Consider the following 24,926-nt stretch of genomic DNA (forward strand, 5'->3'; position numbering starts at 1 on the left):
TCACCATGCTCCAGTGCCTCAGCCTATATTCATCATCATATTTGGATCTAAGTTGTCACAATGTTTATTAAAACATGACTAGGTCAACATGATGCTCATTCTCATGTCCTTTTAGACGTAACACAGTGATACATGGATGAGAAAGACTCCTGCCATGCCCCCTCCAAATCCCTGCAGGCTCCGCATTACGGTGTTGAGATGTCTACAAATGAGGTGTTTCATTAGATGCTCAAGAAAAGAAAAAAAAACATATGTTTAAGCAGCGCAGATGAATGAATGTACGTAGGCCGAACATGGCCCCTGAACACCTCACTCACGGCCACCCCGGCAGGTATGAAATCACCGTCATCATTCATTCATGGAACTTTTCTTTTATAAAACAATTACCCCCTGAGAGCTTTCAGACATTTTAAGGTTTTCCTGTTTTTCTTGCAGCTGTAGATATTTTAGTTTAAAAGAGTCACTGAAAAATGTATGAGTCCATTAGGAAATACATGCTGTCTATCTTAATAAATATTGTACAGCAACCTCACCTTTTCTTACAACCAGGTCAAGGTGCTTTGAAAATAATGAGGCTGGACCTGAAGGCATTTGACACTGATATTCAAATTCATACAAAAATTCATACAAAAACAATCCACTGTTAAAATGGAGTCAAAGAAAATAGTGGCACTTTTGGGATTTACACTTTTATACACTATTATAATGTACATTACCATGCCATAGCACAGCTTACTTTATTTATATAGCACAATTGATAAACACACTTAGTTTACTTAATAATGCCGTTAATTGGTTCCAAGTAGGGCTGCACCGCAGTCGAGTGGAGACCAGAGTTCGATTCCACCCTCGGCCATCTCTGTGTGGAGTTTGCATGTTCTCCCCGTGCATGCTGGGTTTTTTTCCGGGTAGTCCGGTTTCCTCCCACATTCCAAAAACATGCTAGGTTAATTGGCGACTCCAAATTGTCCATAGGTATGAATGTGAGTGTGAATGGTTGTTTGTCTATATGTGCCCTGTGATTGGCTGGGGACCAGTCCAGGGTGTACCCCGCCTCTCGCCCGAAGACAGCCCGAAGACCCTCGTGAGGATAAGCGGTAGAAAATGAATGAATGAATGGTTCCAAGTAGGATTCCTTCTTAAATTGAATATTTTCATAGTTAGAGCATAGAAAAACATTTTCATTAATAATAAAAAAGTTTAAAATCAAAGTCTTCCCTCAATGTCATAGTAAACATCTAAAACTAAAATCCAGTTGATTCATTAAAAATATTTATTGACATAAAATTGTTAATATTCTTACAATTTCCTTTTTGTCGATTCATTTTTGTAACAAATTTAAAACATTGAATATTTTTAAATACACTACAATATAATATAAAACATATTTTATTCAATTATTTTATTTTTTATATAAACCTTATTTTTTAAAATATAAAATATATTTTAATGACATTTTAAATGTTAATGGCATTTTCTATTTTTTATCTTTACATATTTCCTCTTTATTTCATGTTTTAAATTTTTTTTCATCACCTCTGATGTATCAGTTTTATTCATGTGCAATATAACTCAATGACACATTTTACGTGCTATAAATGAACATTGTACTGTGATTTTTTTTTGAGGATAGATGTCGCTGTGTGTATCATGTACACTTAACATTTGTTACATCTGGCTTGTGGCTTTTATAAATGATATTTATAAATGATAATCTTCATAATCCATACATTTATATGCACATAATCGCTCATTCACGACTAAATTTACATTAATTTTGAGCAGCTGAATCCCCAGTGTCAGGAGCAGGTCCATTATAATATGATGAATCTTATGTTACATAACCGTTAGTAGCTTTTAAGCCTTTGATGAACATAAAAAAGCTCTACTCTTCATTGGAGGCTTGGCCCACATTATGTTGTATTATATCACTTATATAACATCAGAATTGTCCTTTTTTGCATGTAGTTTGACTAAGCAACACAGCTGCAGCTTGATGTGCACACAGTGTTTCCATCTGGGCCTGTGCTTGCGTCTGGCGACCATAGGAGGGTATAATTAGGAGCTAAATGCTCCTTTAAGTCAGAATGTGGTCTGCAAGCATTTCCAAAGGACAAGCAGTCTTGCGGTTTGTGGTTTTATCATCAAATGTAAATTGCAGCGTTGAAGAGGAGTGCCACTGACTCATAGGCTTCATAATGTCCAGGAACTCTCATCCGCTAAAACGTTCAAGCGCTGCCATGCGTCTAAAGTAACATTCATGCTTTTTTTTTTTTTTTTTACCCCAGATATCCCACTGGCCACTAAAAACAAGATTCGGCCCAGTTATAATTTTGTAGACGCTCCTTATTTTGTGGAGGGGAAAAAAGCCATCTAGCAAAGTCCAGAAGCCCCTGAGACCCTCATGTTGAATACGTGCCAACAACAAGGAAGTCAATGTTGGCCGATGGTGTAAAGAATGGCAAATGACCAAAACAAGTACATTAAACAAACATCTAACTGTATGCCCATAAAAGGCAGGCTTTACAGCAAGCGGGGTAAATATTTTATATATGTTTTTTTTAATCTTCCACGTGATGAAGTGTGATCTGGAAAGGAAAGGATCTGGAATATTTACCCCAAAAATCTCATCTTTGCTGACAGATGGGCCAACGGAGACTAATCAAACGTTGGAAGTCGCCAAAAACGCCTCAGCAAGAATGTTTGTCTATGCCGTGCAGTTTCCTGGCAAGGTTTTTATTATTTGTGAGATTTAATTAGAGGGTGATCAGGCTGCCAAACAGTCTGCTTTTCGGATGTTCTGTTACATGTTTAGGTAAATCACACATCCTGTATTTTATTGCAGTTTTTGGCTTTTTTCCTGATTTTTCCAAATAATGCCCCAATTCAATTGTTCACCATCTCCTTTTGTTAATAACATCTGCTTTTGTTAACGTTAATAACCGTGGGTCAAAAAACATCGGCATTCACAGCTGTGACAGCTGCTACCTCCTGATGTTGTTTTTTTAATTAACAGTCGCTATTTGAAGTTTGAAGTATCATGAATAATTCAGCATCAAGCATTTTTACCGACCTTTGCATGCACTTTAAAATGTGATTTGTGTTTCACACGTGCTCTTGAACTCATCAGCGACATTCATGCTGACTGGCAGTTTGCTCCTTACCTCTATTACAATACTGGTTCTGTTTCTGCTGTGCATTATTAGTAGTTGTTAATAAATGACCAAAGAAATATACCTTTTCACTTTCTAAGACACTTGTAATTATTATTAAAGCTTCAAAAAATGACCTGATATCGTTTATCATGGTAAATTGGTTCACGATAATTGCATTTCTATAAAGTATGATTCAATAGTAATACGCTGATTTTTTTCATAGTTAGAGCATAGCAACTGATACTGTTACTATTCGTTCGAAATCCCCCAGTTTTTCAATGTTTAATGCGAACGGCGAATTGTCCGACTTTGTATGACAGTCAGTGTTGACAACTTAGCCATTTTGTTGCTAGATCTGGTGACATTCCAACCCATTACTGCGCTTCAATCAAACTACGGTGTGGGCAGAGGGTCAAACAGGAGGTGCACACATTAATCGTGTGTCAAAAAAATCAACGTCGTTAAAAGAAACTTCTGTTAACGCGTCATTTACGCGATAACTTTGACAGTCCTAGTTTAGACTAATAATAGACCATTGTCTACCACATAACAGGGATCATCTATTGATTAATAAATTTATAATAAAACGCAATATAGTAAGGGAGTGATAATCTAACTGCAATATTGCGAGGGATGACTGTAAGGCTATTCTCTGGAGAGGAAACACAGTAAAATATGAATAAAAATTTCCAAATGTTAGTCTACATTAACAAAATTAAAGCAAGTGAGGCCTCTAAATAGTGGTGTTATTATTTTTGAATCAGAGATTTTACATGCTAATGAAATATGACAATAATCGCTTGGCGCTGGTATTTAAACATCAATACTGCTTTGGCTGTTTGCTCAGTTTTGTTTCCCTTTCAATATTATTTTTCTGTAATTTGATTCTATTTGTAACTTATTACACAAAAACAAGATGTAGGATTCATTATGTTCTGTTCTTGGATCCGTTTTGTTTCATGCCTTGTGAGGAAAATGTACCATGCAAGCAAGCGCCAGACTTTGACTCTCATATTCTCTGTGGGGAAGTTCAGGAAATGACTTTGGTTAACCACAAGTTGCTTGAAGAGCAAAGAAAAAAGTGACATGTATTCAAAAATAAATGCACAGTTGCCCCAATCAGGACTCATGCTATTGTATTTGGCGGCCTTGTGAGTCCCTTCACGAATGGAAGATTTTCTTAATAAAAATGTGTTGAATAAAGAGCATTTGTTGCACAAATAATTTCAGCATTCCGTGACCAAATACCCACTGACTGTGATGGCGTGCGCAGTATACAGTAATACTCTCAGTCCTAAATAAGCTCTCTCAATATTGCTCTAATAGAGAGCTGCAGTTTAAATCATGAAACCACAGTTTGCGCAGTGAAATAGAAACTTGTGGTTTATTCAAGTGCCGTTTGTATTCTAGCGTCCCGGTGATGAAAAAACATTTATTTACATGGAGCGTTTTTTTTTCTTCCAATTTTCGTTTGGCCGTGCTCTGAAAGGCACAAAAAGAATACTGTGTTTTTAAATGAAACACAGTAAATAAGAATGTGGATGTTTCTCCGTGTGAGCAACGTGTTTACACTGGTGGTTTGGACTGAGGCCAAAGGAGGAAGACTTTTCAGAAATGTAAATTATGCGAGTGAAGAAAGAATTCAATTTTGGATTAGAATCACAATGATAATCAGCTTCAGATAATCACAGGGCACATATAGACAAACAACCATTCACACTAACAAGAGTTGCCAATTAACCTAGCATGTTTTTGGAATGCGGGAGGAAACCGGAGTACCCGGAGAAAACCCACGCATGCACGGGGAGAACATGCAAACTCCACACAGAGATGAAGTTGAACTCAGGTCTCCTCGCTGTGAGGCCTGCGTGCTAACCTCTCAGCCCGGTTTACTTTATTATTTAATTTTATTTCTACCTTGGGCCAGTAATAAATGAGCCAAATGACGCTGTATCTCATTTGGAAGTCTTTACTGGTGACTAATGCACATCCACTGCCTAAGAACTCATTTATTCCCTTTCAAGTGGGGAATAATAATGAAGACAACATTTTACAAACAAGCTCATCTAGCCATTTCTGTAGCAAGCCTCTCACTTCTATAGTTGGAGAGGAAAAAAACGGAGACAAGGTCCCATGAAGCCTCCTGTGGAATATTCTATATTGACTTACGGTCGCACAGCCAACAGGTAGCATCTATCCTTGTTTGCCTGTGGTTGGAGATGTTAGTCCATGTGCGGTTGTTTACAGTGTGCACAGTGTTAGCGTGTTCGGCTCCTCCACAGACTGGCCGTTTTTATTTCCAGGCTGAAAATAGTCAAAAATGGGGGTGCGACTGACGTATTGTGGTTTTGTGTGCAGCGAGGCCACAGCGGCTCGCTAAATTAGGGGCCGGGGTTTCACATTCATTTGGTCGCAGTGGAAACAATGCTTGCTTACACTTTCATTCTTAAAATGTTTCCTTGTCAGCAGCCTTTCGAGCTTTTTGTCTTCTATTTGAAGATACTATAAAGAAAATGAGAGTCATAACTTTACGATTTAAGTACATGTTGTTCCACCATATATGCTGTTCATATTGTGTGTAGTTGTTCAAGAAGAACATGTTATTCAACATCATTTTTGCACATGTGGAACAATTAACTGAAGATGAATCCACCAAGAGCGATGTTGCCTAAAATTAATTCCTCTCGCGTGTGTACCGTCAGGAGCACATTTTAATCTTGTATCACCACCATTATGTCAGTAGCAACATGCTAATAACATGCATTAGCATCTGTGGTGTATGCATTGACATGCATTGCACAAACAGGCGCTTTTATAGGTTACAATAAAGCTGTTTTGTTGTTCTGTGGTTATCATTACACATTCTCTCTGTGGTGGCATCACAAAAATCACTATTGAGCATCATTATCTCTGCAAAAGGCAAGGCAAGTTTATTTATAGATTTATAGAGCACTATTTGTACACAAGGTAAGTCAAAGTGCTTTACAGAAAAGATGGGTAAGATCACTTCATAAAATCATTCCATAAAAACATACTCATTCTAAAATCATTAAACACAATTCCCAAAATAAAGCCATAAAACAAAGCAAAACCCCCCTAAATAATTGAAAATAAACACAATTCTTTCAGTTGCCATAAGCTTCAGTCGCCAGCCAATCACAGGACACATATAGACAAACAACCATTCACACTCATGGTTCACACATTCATACCTATGGACAATTTGGAGTCACCAATTAACCTAGCATGTTTTTGGAATGTGGGAGGAAACCGGAGTACTCGGAGAAAACCCACGCATGCACGGGGATAACATGCAAACTCCACACAGAGATGGCCGAGGGTGGAATCGAACTCGGGTCTCCTAGCTGTGAGGCCTGCATGCTAACCACTCGGCAGCCGGTACTGGTCTAATATGGTCATGTTTTTTTGTTCTAGTCAGGACTCGAGGAGCAGCATTCTGGATATACTGTAGCTTTTTTACAGCTTGTTTAGTGAGCCTAGTGAGAAATCCATTACAGTGGTCAAATTAGTCAAATCCCGCTTAGACACATTTTTGAAAACAACTAAGCTGCAAAGGATTCCAGATTAATAAATGTAATATTTCTGTAGTTAAACAACGAAAACCTATTTATTTATTTTGTGAATATAGTTTTGACCATTATTAGAGCCCTCAAGATGTAAAATAATACCCCTATAGTCACCTTCACACTTGTTTTACCAATGTGATAGACATAATAATCAAAAATAAGCAATCTTATACATAAATAAATACGAAATACTCACATTAGCCTTGACAGCATACTTCCTGGCGACTGTTGTGTCAACAATGTAACATTACGGACACCTAGACACCAGTGTGCAATACTACTCTTCTGCTGGTGTTTATGTTTAAGGACAAACTCATGATGCACTTCACTGCTGTTAGCACTCAGCTAACAGTCAACTCCAAGTGGCTGATGTCACACATGTCACTTCACAGAACTTACACACAACAAGTCACAGATACTGTATTATACTTCATAACATGTCTTTTGAATACCTTTTGTTTGAATTCATTTAGCCACTTTTATGCTTGAAAATGCTTAATTTATCACATTTGTTTAGTTAAAAAAATAAACAACTAATAATATTCAACCAAAAAACAGTGATAATTTATTAATCCAGGGTGGCACGGTGGAGGAGTGGTTAGCGCGCAGACCTCACAGCTAGGAGACTAGGGTTCAATTCCGCCCTCGGCCATCTCTGTGTGGAGTTTGCATGTTATCCCCGTGCATGCGTGGGTTTTCTCCGGGTACTCCGGTTTCCTCCCACATTCCAAAAACATGCTAGGTTAATTGGCCACTCCAAATTGTCCATAGGTATGAATGTGAGTGTGAATGGTTGTTTGTCTATATGTGCCCTGTGATTGGCTGGCAACCAGTCCAGGGTGTACCTCGCCTCTCGCCAGAAGACAGCTGGGATAGGTTCCAACACCCCCGTGACCCTCATGAGGAAAAAGCGGTAGAAAATGAACATATATATATCTATATGAATTTATTAATCCATCAATTTTGTAAAAAAAACCCAATAGAACATTCTAGCGGGGGATGACTGAACTTCAAAGCAAATGCAACTGCTTGTTGTTCATGAACTTCATTTGTTTTATTTTTCTTGCAGGCACATGCAGACGATGTCCTCACTAAAGAGGAGCAGATTGCACTGCTGTTCAAAGCCAAGCGAAAGTGTGAAAGCCTCATCAAGTCAAGGCACAAAGTTCCCGGTGAGTAGTAGTACAGGAGGTACGTAGATGTTTAGTGTAAGTGGGAACTTATACCCACTGTAAATGACTAACAGTACACAGAACACACTTCGTAGCAGCATATCATTTCATATGTTCAGGATACTACATCGTTCCATGATGAGGGCCGTGTGCGTCGCTGAGGATATGACCTGTAGTAGAAATGACATTTTCAATTCGGCCAACAATAGAATGAGATGCAGTGACCATCAACAGGAAGTCACTCTACAATATCTCTGCCCAGCAGTGTGTCAACGATGTTGAGCGTGGGAGTTTCCTATTGTTCCCTTCAATTTCAACCCGAATAAGCTACACATTGCTCACAATATTTATTACACTTGATTAGTTTTCCACTAGAGTGATTAATCTGTGGCTTTATTGACTTGCAAATGTCTCAGGCTGTCAGAGACTGAGGGATATCGAGACATTTTATGCAGCTTAATGGTTTTATTGAGCCGAGCAGGCTTTGCTATTGGGGATGCTTCCAGATCAGGCATTCAAGTGGGGGTGAAGACTTGGTCATTGTTATAGTATGTAGCATATAGCAAATGTAGGAAATGTGCCAGGCACTGTGTTTACATACAAAGCACTTAATAAACACAAACAACAAGGTCTACTCGGGACGGGGATGACCAAACAGCAGCAGCTTGTTGAGGACCCACATTGTAGCACATGAACTGAAAGCACTTTCCCATGCATTCATTTATGGTGGCCTGCCACGGGTACATTTGGACCGCCACAGATAGATTTGGCACCGCATTTTTTTTCAAGATTTGGTGGATACTTCCCCTTGAATGATTTGTGTTTTTTGACCATCACTACAGTTTCAGAGCCTTTGAGATCGAGTGGTTTGGCACTGGACTGGTACTGTACATGTACTGTACATAGGGCAAATAGGAGTACATAGGAGTTTTAAAAGTTTTCAACATTTTAAAGTGCATGCAGTAGTTATGATGCTTTTTTTGCCATTTTGCGGCGTTAATAACAAACTACATCAGGGGGTTGTCTACAGCCACAGAGCAGTATAGCGTGAAAACTTGTTTTTGTATTAATTTGTAGTTACCTGCGGTCCTGCCAGGGGGCGATAATTTGTATATTTATGGATACCTAAAAGAACACGCTAATCCAGCCTCATTGTGGTTTTCTGTCACTTGATTGTTTACAGGGATATTTGGGATTATCACAGCCAAACCGATATTATTTCCCTCTTGTTCCAAGTGAATGTGGTTATGATGATTTTGCCCATGTAAATGAAACCTGTAATTAACAGTGTTTGCTTCCAGGAAATGTACACAAAAGCTTTTGTCTGTCGCCTGCGGGGTTCCCAAATTTTGGTTTTGATGACTAGCCAAGAATTTAGAAAATATAACTCGTCACGTCTCGTATTTATTTATTTCAGAATGTATTTAAGAGGATGGCCAGAGATGCTAATGCATAGCAGAGGAGCCAATGAAAGCATTAGCTGGCGTTTGTGGGTGTTTTGCTCATCTGTCCACCATTCTGCATAATCCGTCCTGAGGGGTCAGTGTGACTGCAAGGCTTAGTGTACACTTCAGCAGCTTCCTGCCAGCACATTTGGACTGTTACGTCATTCATTTACGACAAAAAAAGTCCAGCTTTTTAAATCAAATGAATTGCATCAGCTAGAGATGAATCAATGAGTCCACTGAGATAATAAGTAAATATGCATCTTTGGACCGGTCAGATAATACAGCTCATTTAAAGACATTACATTGCGCTATGGAAGAAAGGATTCAAATTTTGCAATTATGTCTACATGCAATGCAACATTTGTGCTTTAAATGGAAGTTTACTTCTATTGTGATGCTTTTGTGCTGTTCATTGACCTCTTTTGCTAGGTTACTCATGCTTGTTCAGTCTAATACAGTTAAAGAGTCCATGATTAATATTTTACCTGATTAATGAAACATACGTTCCCGGTGTTGTTGACTTCATATGGATAGATAAGCACATAACATACGTATGTTCCCATTTCTGCTTGGTTAAAGTCCCCTTGTCCCCTTTAATAGCCTGTTAGGATTCTGCACCATAGAATACTCATGTCTGAGCGTGCTCATCTGAAAGGCGTTTGCTGGTTTACAAAACACTGCAACATTCCTGATTAAAATAAAATCAACTTCAGATATTTACCATTTTAACACTCCAATATATAATTAAAATGTATTCAATATTAGATATTCTATTCTTATATACGTAATTAAATGCATTTGATTTAACATGAAGCCAATTAAATCTATAATTAAAATATAAATATAAAATATATTCAATTGTTAATCAATTAATTAAATTAAATACTATTACTGAAAAAATATTTATTGAATGTATATTTATATATTTATATATTTATATATTTATATATTTATATATTTATATATTTATATATTTAGATATTTAGATATTTAGATATTTAGATATTTAGATATTTAGATATTTATATTTTTTGTATATTACAGGATCAATTTAATAGATAATTATAATATTAATAATATAACAATTCAATTTAATTGCCAATGAATACTGTCTTTTTTAAATAAGGATTATGTCCTGTTTTAATCACACACCCACATACTTAAATTACAGTTATTATATTATTATCCCTTTACACATCTCATTGTTACTCTTGAATTACTGCTTCATTATTTATTTATTTCTTAAGGGGAAGTTACATCCCAACGTAAGTGTTCCTACATGTAAAAAAATGGAGAAAATTGCAAGACACACATACATAGCTGCCTTATTTAGCTTGGACCTCCTTGGTGGAGGTAAAAACCAGCGTTAGCGATGAACAAACTGTGGACATGTGACCCTGAAACACTCTCTGCTTTATTTCAACATTCTAACTTCATATGTTTTTGTTATTTGTGCTTAAAATACATGTGAGACAAGGTTCTCTTTGAGGGGAAACACGCTGAGGTTGTCATGGGGGAGGACAGTGGAGGGATGTGGGATCGATGCCCCAGACCTCGCTGAGTGAAAAATAGCTCAGACCCCAAGACTGTGGTCTGTGTATAGAATAACATCATCAGGAAAACGTGGAGTCTATGTTTTGACATCTGCAGGTCATAATTAAGATAAGATGTGGGTGTTTAACAAGAGAGAGAGCGAGAGAGAGAGAGAGAGAGAGAGAGAGAGAGAAGCCCATTTGCATCACTAATACTGGACTTCCCTTGGAGCCTCCTTTTTCTTTGAATTGTGGTGCAGTCATTTACAGAAAAGCATACTATAACCGTACCATATGTACATGTGTGTGTCATTTAGGCATGTGGTGTGGAAGTGGTCCTATAGTAACAGCTTTGGAAGTGTGTTCAGCTGGGGACTATTTCATTTTGGTGACAGACAAATACAAACCATGCCGCCTTTACAGGTCCGATTGCAGCAATGAGAACTTAATTGATTCACTGGAGAGAAAGCGTCATGTCACTTTTATGCGTAGCTGGATATTAGTGGTCAGTAAAGCTGGGCAGATGCTTTTAATAATACTACAACTCAAATGCCAAACCATATGGAAGGTTCTTACCCAAAATCTGGGGGTGGGGGACATTGCTAATGCTATGCAGTTAAAAATAAGTGCCAGTAGCACTGGTCTCCTCACTACTGTTAAAGTTTGCTTCAGCAAAGCACCCAACCCTGTCAAACTCACTGGGTCTAGGTTACTCTAGGGTAGTCCTACCATAGGACAGTACAAGGGAACAGACACAGAGAGTGAGAAAAAAATACACAAGACAGTACCTGCTGGAATCTGATTTTAGAACCTGGGGATAAATGCAGAGGAAAGCAATAGTAAGTAAGTAAATAAGCTTTATTTCTATAGCGCTTTTCACAGACAAAGTCACAAAGCGCTTCACAACATAAAAACATTATGCACATAGAAAATACAATCAGCAAATATGAGTCGGTATAAATTAAAATGCTTGTCTAAACAAATACGTCTAAAGAGTCTAAAGAACGCAGGTTGAGAGAAAGTTCTTTCCAACGTCGGGTTGTTGTTACTTTGAATGCTTTTCATTTGTATATTTCATGAAGGAAATGTGCATTGAGGCAAATTCTTAATAATAATCATTTCTGAATATTCCTAAATAGGCTTTTTTACTCACAATTTAAAACCAGTATCATAATTAAACAAATCTTATTTTGTTCTGACACTGTAATCAAAGAAACATGTTTATGTCAGTATGAGAGGGCTCACTCACTCACATTTTGTATTTGCTGAACGTTTGTTGGCGAGTTTAAGAGCTAATATGCTAATAATAAAGGGAAAATAGTAATACAAAAATATGCTTGCTGACTGTATTGTTTGAAATAATGGCCCATAGTTCCAAAATGTATATATTATATATGTATATGTATATATGTATTTACATAAAATTTGATATTTTTTCGTTGCACATCAAATCGTTTACCATAAAGAGATTATCTCTAGTTATTATTGATAAAAAAAATAAATACTTAAAAACTGCGATCAATCCTGAGTTAACTATGAACAAAAAATGTGATTAGTCATTATCAAATATTTTAATCGATTGACAGCCCAAGTTAAAATAAAAAAAGATTTCCATCACAAGGAATTAGAGAGTGACTGTAGGAGACAACTGTAACAATAATATATGCAAGAACCCAAATGGACAACATGGAGATATACAGACGAAATAGCACCGCCTGCTAGTGTTTACTTTAATTTAACAGGGGACAGACGGGAAAAACAGGACAAAAAGCAACAACAACTGCAAGTACTAATGATAGCTTTAACTTTATTTATCTTTGGTTACATACAGCCTGGGAAAAACACATCACTATTCCACAGCATGTTGAGAAAGACAGAATTGTAAGTCTGAGGACAATGTATGGAAAGTGGACAAATATGTGTGCTCTCCACTTGACCCGCAAACCAATTTCTTCTTTCTGTACATTTCTGACAAGAGTGACCCGCGTTGCTTAATTACATACTGTGTGAATGCCGGCAGTAAAACACACTGCTTCTTTTGTATGTGGCCCAAAAAAATGTACAATGCAGTACGTGATGCTATGTTGCTCTGCTTTATGTCTCCATAGATGGCTACTGTGCATCAGAATGGGATGGCATTGTGTGCTGGCCTGAAGGAGCTTCGGGAAAGCTGGTGTCCACCGCATGCCCAGAGTACATCTATGACTTCAATCATAGAGGTATGATTTTTTTTTTTTTGGACATTTGTCACACTTAAATGTTTCAGATCATCAAACACATTTAAATATTAGTCAATGACAACACAACTGAATACAAAAGAAAGTTTTTAAATGACACTTTTTATGATTAAGGGAGAAAAAAAAATACAAAGCTACTTCACCCTGTGTAAGAAAGCAATTTAAAAAATGAAGGCTTTGGAGTGGCCTATAGTCAAAGTCCTGACCTGACATGCTGTGCCATGACCTTTTAATCCTCAAAAATCCTCCATTGTGTGAGTTACAATTCTGCAAATCAGTGGGACAAAATTCCGCCACGATACGCCACGAAGGGTATAAACTTCAGTAGGCTAGATTGTAGGCTAGACCAGGATGGCCAAACATTTTGACTACATAAAAATACACTCATATGGGAGGCACTTGCAGTACTCACTTCATCCCGAAGGAGTCACACTGCAAAGTACTTTTTTCACTGCCTTTTTTTCCATAGCAGAAAAACTAGCGTTTATTTTTTGAAAGTGAAATACAATGCAAAATATTTTTATATTCTGCTGAATGAGTGACATCTATTATATACGGAAGCTCACCAGGAGGTGATCAGACTTTTACAACAAAGTATCAGAGCTTTTCCTGGAGAAGGGTAGAGTACATGTTCTTCACACAATGTTTTTGGGTTAATACAAAGAAAAAAAATTGCGACCCAGTGTACCCTGCCTCTTGCCTGATGTCAGCTGGGATAGGCTCCAGCATACCCCAACGGCCCTAGTGATGATAAGAGATGATAACTGCTCCACTAGTTGTTGTAGGATATACCTAGGTCTTTAACATAATTTGTAATCGAACACGGGCTCATATACCAGGGCTAACTATATCAAGCAACTGCTTACAGTATCTGAGCTAACATCTCCAGCAAAACCGTCCATCTTCCGCTTATCCTCATTAGGCTCGCAGGGTAAGCTGGAGCCTATCATAGCTGTCTTCGGGTGAGAGGCGGGGTACACCCTGCACTAGCCGCCAGGGCACATACAGACAAACAACCATTCACACTCATACCCTACAATTAACTTTTTGGAATGTGAGAGGAAACCAGAGTACCCGACGAAATCCATTGACGCACTGACAGAACGAGCAAACGAGAATCGAACCCAGGTCTTCCTGATCTCCTGACTGTGTGGCCTGCATGCTCACCAGTTCACCACACCGTGCAGTCATCTCCAGCAAGTAATTAAGTCATTTTTGCTCCATATGCAGGACGGGCTTACCGCCGCTGTGACAACAATGGAACATGGGAGCTCTCCACGGTTAACAACAAGACGTGGGCCAATTACAGTGAATGTGCAAGATTCCTTTCCCATTACAACCAGAACCACGAGAAGGTAAGCGCCATTTCTCATTGTGTCGTTCGCTGACACACTTCACGGTGGTGGTATGTAATGGACCCTCTGAACATTGTCATCTAGAGTCACTTTTAATTAGAGTTTATACCCATGATGCAAGGAAGGGCAGTGATCGCTGGCAGTGTTACTCTGCAATTAGGGAAATGGCCTGTTGGACTATTGTAACCAGTGACACAGTGGTCTCAGCTCAAAACCTTATAGTGGCTAAAAATAGAACTGAATTGAGGACGCGATGAGTCCTTTTCACACCACTGCAATAAACAATGCAACAATGAACAAAAATATGAGGCTTTCTGTCAGCTCTACTGCAGATCCACCAATGATTGGTTATAAAGCCTCGTAGCTGGGATTCCACTTTACCCCTGGTGTTTTTCAAATGGTCCTAAAGCACATTACATTACATTTCCCGGTTATCGAAAATCTTGACAAAAAAAACAAAAAACTGTTGCTCCAATTCAACCCTGCAGGGCAGCTTGGATTGATGCATATGGTACGTATGTCATTTCCCAAATTCACCTTCTAGTGCTACAAATTGAAATCATTGCAGCAGTTGTCCATTTTGTGATTCAGTTGCTGAGCATATCTAGAATCGATCTAGAATCCTGATTCCCTTTGATAGGCGATGATAGCCTATGAAAGAGCATTTTGTACCCACATTTATGCTACCCCACTTTCCCCTCAAAATGGATGTAGCCAAAAAATGCCTATTTTTAAAACTCTCAAGGGTGTTGATGACTCATTTTTCTATAACTGTAATTTAAGTTCAGCTTGTAAAAAAACAACAACACCAGAAATGGAAACGTCAGCTGTAATTTTAGAAGAATAAAGTCAAACTGTTAAGAGAAAAAAAATCAATATTCTAACGAGAAAAAAGTAGCAATTTTACGAGTATAAACTCAAAATGTTATAAAGAATATAATGCTATTTTAGTAGCATAGAGCTGAAATTAGGGATTGTTTTAATCGATCAGTCACCGATCAGTATCAGCCGTTATCAGTGAAAAAGCACGTTATCGATATCGCCCAAGATTCTTTCCGCCAATCATCTCCGCCCCCGCTGCAGCATCTGGGAACACATCAGTGGTCCGCCTCTATTCATTTGAATGGTAAAGTGCAATAGTATACAGGAACATACAGCTTCAGTATGTTCGTTACAAATGTGCTTAGATGCTGTAGTGAAGAAGTGTGCTTTGTGCATAATAAGGTCAGTCCCATTATTATGGTGTGTGCCTCTGACACATAACCACAGCATCATCTGCAACATTACCTACAAATGTCATCACTGTTGTGTGAGAACGTGCTCGCCACAGCACCGTGATGTTTATTGTTTCATTAGTGACAGATGCGCTCCTAACGGCACTCGCATCAATGAATTTCTGACGCCCAATGTTTGCTATCCAGATTGTTGACCTCGACACTGCCCTAACCAATGCCGTTCTCCCAACAGGACGTCTTCCACCGCTTGTACCTCATCTACACCGTGGGTTACTCCGTCTCCCTAGGGTCGCTCATGGTGGCGGTGGTCATTCTGGGATATTTCCGGTGGGTCAATGGCGTCTATGTAATTTTCGATGGTTCACGCTAAGCAACTCCCCAGAGTCAGGTCAGAGTCAGGAATGGAGGTTGAAGCAATTAAGAAAGAACCAAAACAGGAAGTGAAAAGATGGAGGAGGTGGTACTATGAATATTAAACAGAGTGAAGAGTATACAGTATTATCATTTGTGACAACATAAAACATGCAATAAGTACTAAATGCTACCTTTGACATCAAGCACGTATGTATGCATGTTTGAGTGGATGCATTTGCCTCAGTCTACTGTACTGATATATTTCAGAGCTGATTAATTCAGGTGGGAAAGATGGCAAAGGCGTAGTTTCCTCATGTTTCCACGGGAGTGACTCTCACTCCACACAGGCAATTTCAGAAGCCTTTAAGAATGCTCCCAACTGGCACTGCAAATATGTACGGCCCAAATGACTTTAATAAGTTATCCCTGGGGTCCATCTGACGCTTTGGCTCGGTGGTGCAGAAAGCACTCCAGCCACCTCGACATGTCAGCTTGAGGAGACCCCACCGCCAGCAGCGGCAGCAATACTCCTGAATGTTTTTCCCAACCAGGGAAAGGAGACATTTAACTTTTCACTAGGGAAATGTGGGATTGATTAGTTGTCACACACCACTTCCAATCAATAGGATGCCTTGTCAAATATTTACCTCATTAAACAGGCTGGAGAGAGGAATATACATTCAGTTCTATTAAGAAGGAGGATATTGTTGCTTGTGTTGCCATTTACATTTATTTCGTCATACAGATCCATAATTAGGACCACTAATGGCAATGCACAACCTCTCCACAATAAATTCTCAAATTATATTAAAAAAAATATATATCTTCTCTGGAAGGATGTCACATGTTCTCTCAAACTTTTGCAACACATGCTTGCAATTTTGGTTTTATAGCCCACAAATTCCATATTTGTGTGTTGGAAGCACCACTAGATATGAAGAACGTGTTCTAATGGGTGTGGAAATCAGCTGTCTTGCATTAAGTAGTAGTAGTAGTAGTGATGATTGAAGTAAGTATATCTTCCAAATGGACAATACTATATAATGTCAGCTTTATATATACTTTACAATAGTCAGCATAAAGCTTGTATAGATGTTTAGACGTAACTTATTCTGACATAGCTGGCCAAACACATGCCTGTATAGAATCTATACACACGAGGGAAACCACGAACGCCAGCATGTACATATGAAAAACAGTGATTATTGCAAGCGATAAAAAGATATCTGAATACAACACAATTAAATACATGTATTTGTACGCTTGTGTCTTCGTTGGAATAGGTGTGTATGCTATGTCAGTTGGTTCTTCTGTTGCAGGCATGTGTTTGGCCAGCTATGTGGGGCGGGTTGAGCATGACCTGTGAACCAGGAAGTGCGGGAATCGGTGTGTGTGCTGCGCTCTGGTGGTGGAAGTGTGAAAAATAAAGTTGACTGGAAGCAGCCGTTCGCCGTGTTCTTTTTTGGTATTGAAATCCTTAAGCAAAGATTGATTTAAGCTGCTTTTGTATCGATATAAGCAGACCAAATTGGCTGGCGGGAGATGAAAAGGGCATCGTAGTAACCGGATTATCATAATAACCGGGTATCGTACTAACGGAACTAATTATATCATAAAAGACTAGAAATTTGCAGGGAAATGAAAATAGTATCGTAATAAGTAGTAATTCGTTATAACCGATATCGATATAACGAGACTTTACTGTATATACGATATGCATGTGTGTTAGTGCCAAACACACAGGAACTAACCGTCCTACCTTGTTGTCTTTTTGGACAGACGATTGCACTGCACCAGGAACTATATACACATGCATCTCTTCGTGTCCTACATGCTGAGAGCTGTAAGCATTTTTGTGAAGGATGTGGTGCTCTATTCGGGATCCGCCTTGGAAGTGGAGGAGCGTGTCACAGTAGAAGACCTCAAATCCATCACTGAAGCTCCCCCGTCCAACAAAGCCCACTTTGTAAGTACAGTACATTCAAAAAGGTCAGATGTATTATCTGTGTGGCTGTGTGTTGGCATCACATTTGTTGTGTACACCAGTAGAGAGAGGTGTGAAGCATAGTGAGCCTTCTAAGAGGATGTGGTCTTTTTTTTTTGCAATGTCTCACCTGCCTTTTCCACGGCTGGAGCAAATAAACTTTTTTTGCCAGCATGCCAAGCATTTACTAGGCTTGGCTTTTCCCTTTTCTCCTGTCAAACTGCAGTTTAAACTGTGTGCTTTTCACGCATGTGTGAATATGCAAGCTAATACCTGCATTCACTAGGTACTTGTGTATATTCTGCAGGCTTACACAAGCAGAAAGAGCTGCAAAATGAAGGTTTTCCAGCATATTATTATCATTATCATATATTGTTATCATTGCTATCAAACAGCCAAAAGGTGACATGGTTCAGGTGGTTTTGTGGTCTCCCATTGTCTCCCAACCTGAAGGTTGCAGGTTCGATCCTCCTTCCTCCCGTGATCATGTTGATGTATCCTTTGGGGAAGTTGCTCCTGATGCTTAGGTAAATGTAAAGATGCTCCTGATCAGTAGGTAAATCAGATCAGAGCACTTTGAGCGCGTTGGAGATAGAAAAAACGCTATACAAGTGAAAGACAGTTTACATTTACATTTAAACCTTTCAATCCCTATTATATATAGAATGAATGAGGAAAACGAGAGAGAAGACGAGTGGAAGAGGTGTCTGTTGTGGACCAGGAAGTAGCAAAGATTGGTAAAGGGAAAGTGAGAAGAGCATTGAAAAGGATGAAGACTGGGAAGGCACTTGGTCCCGATGGTGGAGGTATGGAAGTGTCTAGGAGAGATAACAGTAGGGTTCATGACTGGGTTGTTCAGTAGGATCTTAGGTGGTGAGAAGATGCCTCAGGAATGGAGGAGAAGTTTGTTGGTGCCCATTTTTAAGAACAAGGTTGAAGTGCAGAGCTGTGGCAACTACAGAGGTATAAAGCTAATGATCCATACAAGGAAGTTATGGGAACGAGTAGTTGAAGCTAAACTAAGGGCAGAAATTAGCAATTGTGAGCAGCAGTATGGTTTCATGCCAAAAAGGAGTACTACAGATGCAGTATTTGCTTTAAGAATATTCATAGAGAAGTACAGAGAAGGTCAGAGGGAGATGCATTGTCTCTTTGTAGATCTGGAGAAAGCCTATGACAGGGTGCCTAGAGTGGGGCAGGACATGTAAGATGTGCTGTAGGTGTGACAGAAGAGGTCAAGGTGGAGGGGGGGACTGCATCATGGATCAGCTCTGACCCCCTTTTTGTTTGCTATGGTGATGGACAGGCTGACAGATGAGGTTAGACAAGAATCTCCATGGACTAGATGTTTGCAGATGACATTGTGATTTGTAGTGAGAATAGGGAACAGGTGGAGGAAATACTAGAAGAGTGGAGTTTTGCCCTGGAAAGGAAAGGGATGAAGATTAGCCTTAGCAAGACGGAGTATATGTGTGTGAATGAGAGGGACCCAAGTAGAAGAGTGAGGTTACAGGGAGAAGAGATTCAGAAGGTACAGACTTTTATGTACCTGGGGTCAACAGTTCAGAACAATGGAGATTGTGAAAAGGAGGTGGAGAAGCGTGTGCAGGCAGGATGGAACGGGTGGAGAAAAATGTCAGGTGTGATGTGTGATAGAAGAGTTTCAGCTAAAATGAAAGGAAAGGTATACAAAACTGTGGTGAGACCAGCCATGTTGTTTAGTCTAGAGACAGTGCCACTGAGGAAAAGACAGGAAGCAGAACTGGAGGTAGCAGAGATGAAGATGCTGACGTTCTCATTGGCAGTGACCAGGATGGATAGGATCAAGAATAAATCCATCAGAGGGACATTACATGTTAGAGGCCTTGGAGATAAAGTCAAAGAGGCCAGACTGAGATGGTTCGGACAGGAGGGATAGTGAATATATTGATAGAAGGATGCTTAGAGGAAGACCAAAGAGGAGGTTTATGGGTGTAATGAAGGAGGACATGAGGGTAGTTGATGTGTGAGAAAGAAGAAGAATCCCTATTATGTATAGAATATCAGTTGGAATACTTACTTCTTGACCTTTGTGGGGAATGTGGTGTGCCATGAGTGGGCGTAGACTCAGAACAGTAAAAAAATAGGTCAAGTAAAAATCACTGTATAGTGTGTAAGTTCTAAGAATAGTACTACTATAGTAGTAATTGTACAATACAACAGCTCATAAATAACATAAATGAGTTACACCTTATTTTTGTTGAGTGTGCTACCCTCCCTGTAAGGTAACCATACCCATGAATTCTTCCCTGAAAAGAACAATTTCTGACAAAAATAGAGGGTTTAATTCTGAATAGACATATTTCTCTTACCTTCACTGCCAATGACACTGGTTTATAAAATATCAGTGCATCTAGTCTCCAAATAGAAAAATAAACTTATTATATCATAATATTGGAGCTGATGTTAAAGTGGGCTGTGTTTTAAAGTATTTAAAATTAGGCGTATACATTCTGTTAGGTCAATTATGGTGTTTATGTATGGTGAACAGGAAATGGAAAAAGATTACAACAATGAAAAAGTAAATTTCTCTTTTGACGGTAAAGGTTGCCGACCCTTGATCTAAATGGTAAACAGTCACGACACAATAAAGACCATCAGTAATGATCTCTGAGTGGACAGTAATAACAACGTAGCGGCACGACAACAAGCACAACTGGAGCAGAATCAATGGACGGCCAACCAAATCGGTCGGCTCTCCTGGGGAGTTGTGTTAAATGGATCATGATTACCTCAATCCCAAATCATGTATGAGATGATGGTGGTGTTTGTTACGTTGGCATTACACAACATGTACACTAAACACTCTCATTAGGGCTATAAAGCACATCACAGACAATCATATCAATCATAGGCTTGGGAAAAATCTTTGTACTTTCGATTCTATGTGTTTATTTTATAGTCTTTTCACTTACGACCAGCGAGGACACATTCCAGGACTTCCTCATCCTGAAAAACAACCGTTTATATCTTATCTTGGCCGTGATCTCAGCTGTTGTAATCACTACCTTTAAGTCTTGTGTGTGAATTACAGATTTGTAGGCGATGTATTTCTGTCCCAATGGGGGGCAACGGTTCTATTTTCCTCCAATTGGTACCAACAGCTTGGATTAGAAGAAGACAGAAGGTGGTGAATTGCATGCTGAGAAGGGGGAAATGGCGACGTACATGAGGAAAACCAGCAGAGACAAAAATACAGGCAGCTAACACAGTTTGTTGTTTGGCTGTGGATCTGTCGGGATTACAAAGGATAGGGATGACGTTGGTGACGGGATTGTTGCGATCACATTTGTAAGTTTATCAGGTTGGTAATGGTAATGGTTTTATTTCATTTGAACGTGCATCAGATTACAATTGAATGCATCACATAATCAGTTCACAGTTCCACATGTCCAAAAGGAGTAGGAAGTGTCATGCCCTGTGTGGGTTTCCAGGTGACAGTTTGTCTATGTTCTCTGTTTGGGCTATGGTTTACTTTTTGGACACTCCTATTTTGTATTGGACTTCCTGTTTTGCCTCCTCTGCCTTTGTTGTCATAGCCACCCACACCTGTCCCTAATTTGTCCCCTCTATTTAGTTCAGGTGTGTGCTTCTCGTTTTGTTGGATCATTGTTAGTTTGTCCGTCAGCCAGTTGAGTTGCTTTTTCCTGTTGCTGCTATTATTGCACAAAATAAATATAATTTACCTGCATTTGGTCCTGCTCTCTGCATCCTGAAAGCTCTTTAACTTTAAAGCTCTCAAGCCGTACCGTGACAGGAAGAAGCAAAGCTTATTAAATCCTACCCTTCCATCTGCTACTTTTACAATCAGTAACTGTTACATTTGTTCACTTCCTGCTTTCCATAATACAGTTTAAGGTTTTTTTTTATTTTATTTTTGTCATGTACTGAAGTACAAGGTGATATGACCATACAATGACATAATGGGTACCATAGTAAGTGTCAATATAGTGATATGTATAGCACATCATGATTGGTTCAAAACTCTTCATCCTTGTATTTAGCAAACATCAACTGCTTGTATTGTTTCTTGAATTGGCTCATCGTTGTGCATTGTTTGAGGTCCTTACTCAATCCATTCCATAGTTTGATTCCACATACTGAAATGCTATGGCTAGCATAACGTAGTCCTAGCATATAAGTGTTTCAAATTGAGTTCTTCCCTGGTTCTCAATAGTATTTCAATTTCCTCTCTCCGACATAAAATAATGGTTAACTACTGATGTGGGATGATTATGAGAATGGAATTCTGGAATTCTGGTGTGCCCCAGCAACCAAAACATGACCTTTATGTCTCTAGAGCAGGGGTGGGCAAACTTTTTGACTCGCGGGCCGCATTGATATGACAAAATTTATGGGGGGAGGGGGGGCAGACTATATATTTTACACGTAACAGTCCACCTGGTATTATTGTATCTGTAAAATTGTCATGCAATCTGCTATTATTTATTATTTTATATTTATATTTAAATATTTTAAAAATAATAAAATATTATAATAATTACAATAAATATAATAATAAAAATAACAAATCAAATAATAATTATATTATTATGTAAAATATGCAAATATAACAATAATATTATAATTAATATAATAATTAGCATTAATATAATAATTATAATAATCATAATAGTTCTAATAATAATATAATAATCTAATCTAATAATAATAATAATTATTATTATTATTATTATGTGCTTGTGTCACTTTTTTCAGGAGCACTTTGTAAACAACAGACCATGTCAAAAAACTAAATTGATAAAACCATCAAAAGGTTGGCTCAGGCCATGACGCCAGGTTGTATGTTGAGTTTAAATGAAATACTTCGGAAAGATTGGGCGGGCCGTATTCAAACACTTGGCGGGCCGGATGTGGCCCCCGGGCTGTAGTTTGCCCACCCCTGCTCTAGACATTTACACTCAGTGGATGTAAATAATCTCTCCAGTTCTCTCCAATGTTGCAGTACTCTCAGCGAGACATTTACAGTATTTACTGTACCACTTCCGAGTCGATAGCCATAGGCTACCGTTAAAGGCACACAAGGCTTTAGTGCAAGTGTACATATTCCTGTTGTCTTTCTGCAGATTGGCTGCAAGGCAGCTGTAACATTGTTCATGTACTTCCTGGCCACCAACTACTACTGGATCCTGGTGGAGGGTCTGTACCTGCACAGCCTTATCTTCATGACCTTCTTCTCAGACCGAAAGTACCTGTGGGGGTTCACTCTGATCGGATGGGGTGAGTTTTTGTATACTGTACTTACTATATGCATCAAGCAGTCAGAAGAGAAATGTATTTCATACATCCATTTGTATGTGGCGCCACACCACAAATAAATATGGAGCACCACAAATATTCAGTATTTGGCACATACTGTTCACCCTAGGTTATAAACACATTATAATGGATTTATAACTGTACAGTAGATGACCTCATAGATCCCCTTCTTAACACACCTCGTATGCCAGAGAGAGGCTGCCAGAGAATAAGAGAACATAGCAGGAGGATCAGCGTTGCCAATATAGAGGCTTTGCCAATACAGTAATCCCTTGTTTATCATGGTTTATTGGATCAGACCCAACTGTGATAAGTGAATTCCTGTGTAGTACGATTCCGTCTTTATAAAGAGAATATTTTTGTAGTTACAGCATAAAAATCCTGTATACCTCCTTTCTAAATATACTTTTTAACATTATAATAGCCCTCTAGACATTAAATCACACACCTTTACACTTGTATTACTCAATATAGTAGACATAAGGAAATAAAGCATTTAAAACATAAATAAGCTGCTTGTGTTGCCATAATTGTGTTCCATAAATGATACACGTTATGAGAGATATTTTACAGAATAAACAATCTAAAAATGAACAATATAAACAACATAAAAAGTAATAACAAATTAACAATTTTACCCAGGATTATATACAAATACAGTTTACAAGAAAATATGAACAAGCAATAACAACACAGGTGTTGTATTTAAAGACAAAGCTTTAATTATGTGTCAGTTTTAAAAACCTTTTTACATAAATAAATGGATAAATATAACCGTGAGCTGGGTTTAGACCGTTGTGAGAAAGGTTAGTTTTACATAACTGATCATGTGTTGTTTCAATAGTAATACTGCCCCCCCGAAAGAAATAAATGGCAATGTCTGACACACATTTAGTCTCTACAAACCCCACGAGTCAACACAGCTCTTTATAAGCCAATCAATATGTCGCTAGTGACAGGCTATGTACCACAATCATTCCAAGTGGCTGTAATCAGACCGCTTCTTAAAAAAAAAACAACCTTGATCTATATGTTCATCTATATGTTTTCTATATTATCTATACTACAGACCAACCTTCAGCTTTCCAACCTTCACTTTTGTCCAAGATTCTGGGGAAAGCAGTTGCCAATCAGTTACACAATTCCTTCAAAACAACCATCTCCTTGAGGTGTTTCAGTCAGGATATTAGTATTAAAGTATAAAGAATCCAAACATGTGAAGGTCAGTCGTGGCTTCCCACAGGGTTCTGTGCGAGGACCTGTATTGTTCAGCCTTTATATACAGTATCCCCCTTAGGCAATCACGCAAACACTTCATTAACTTCCACTTTTATGCAGATGACACAACAACAATTAGGGGTTCTACAATCGATCGACCACCGAATGGATGATATCAGTGAAAAAGAACGATATCGATATTGGTCGATACGTGCTTGAAAATCGCAAACCCCTTTGCCGAGCCCCTCCCCCGATCAGCTGCGCCTCCGCTGCAACATTCAGAACAAGCATATCTGCTTAGTACACTTAGCAGGGTGGGCACAATTTGGG

At 38.7% G+C, this 24,926-nt stretch overlaps 1 protein-coding gene across 1 annotated transcript in view; it reads left to right on the forward strand.

The window, feature by feature from the left end:
* The window catches only part of pth1r (parathyroid hormone 1 receptor), a 45,813-nt gene that overhangs the window by 13,837 nt on the left and 7,050 nt on the right, over positions 1–24,926 (forward strand). The window contains exons 2-7 of the mRNA XM_058068816.2: positions 7,812–7,914; positions 13,003–13,113; positions 14,362–14,486; positions 15,954–16,048; positions 17,855–18,041; positions 23,186–23,339. Coding sequence (XP_057924799.2) covers positions 7,812–7,914; positions 13,003–13,113; positions 14,362–14,486; positions 15,954–16,048; positions 17,855–18,041; positions 23,186–23,339 — 775 coding nt within the window. The remainder of the gene's footprint in view (positions 1–7,811; positions 7,915–13,002; positions 13,114–14,361; positions 14,487–15,953; positions 16,049–17,854; positions 18,042–23,185; positions 23,340–24,926) is intronic.

Source organism: Doryrhamphus excisus, linkage group LG6, assembly GCF_037039965.1.
Source record: "Doryrhamphus excisus strain RoL-2023G ecotype Guam linkage group LG6, RoL_Dexc_Guam_v1.1, whole genome shotgun sequence".
Taxonomy (NCBI): domain Eukaryota; kingdom Metazoa; phylum Chordata; class Actinopteri; order Syngnathiformes; family Syngnathidae; genus Doryrhamphus; species Doryrhamphus excisus.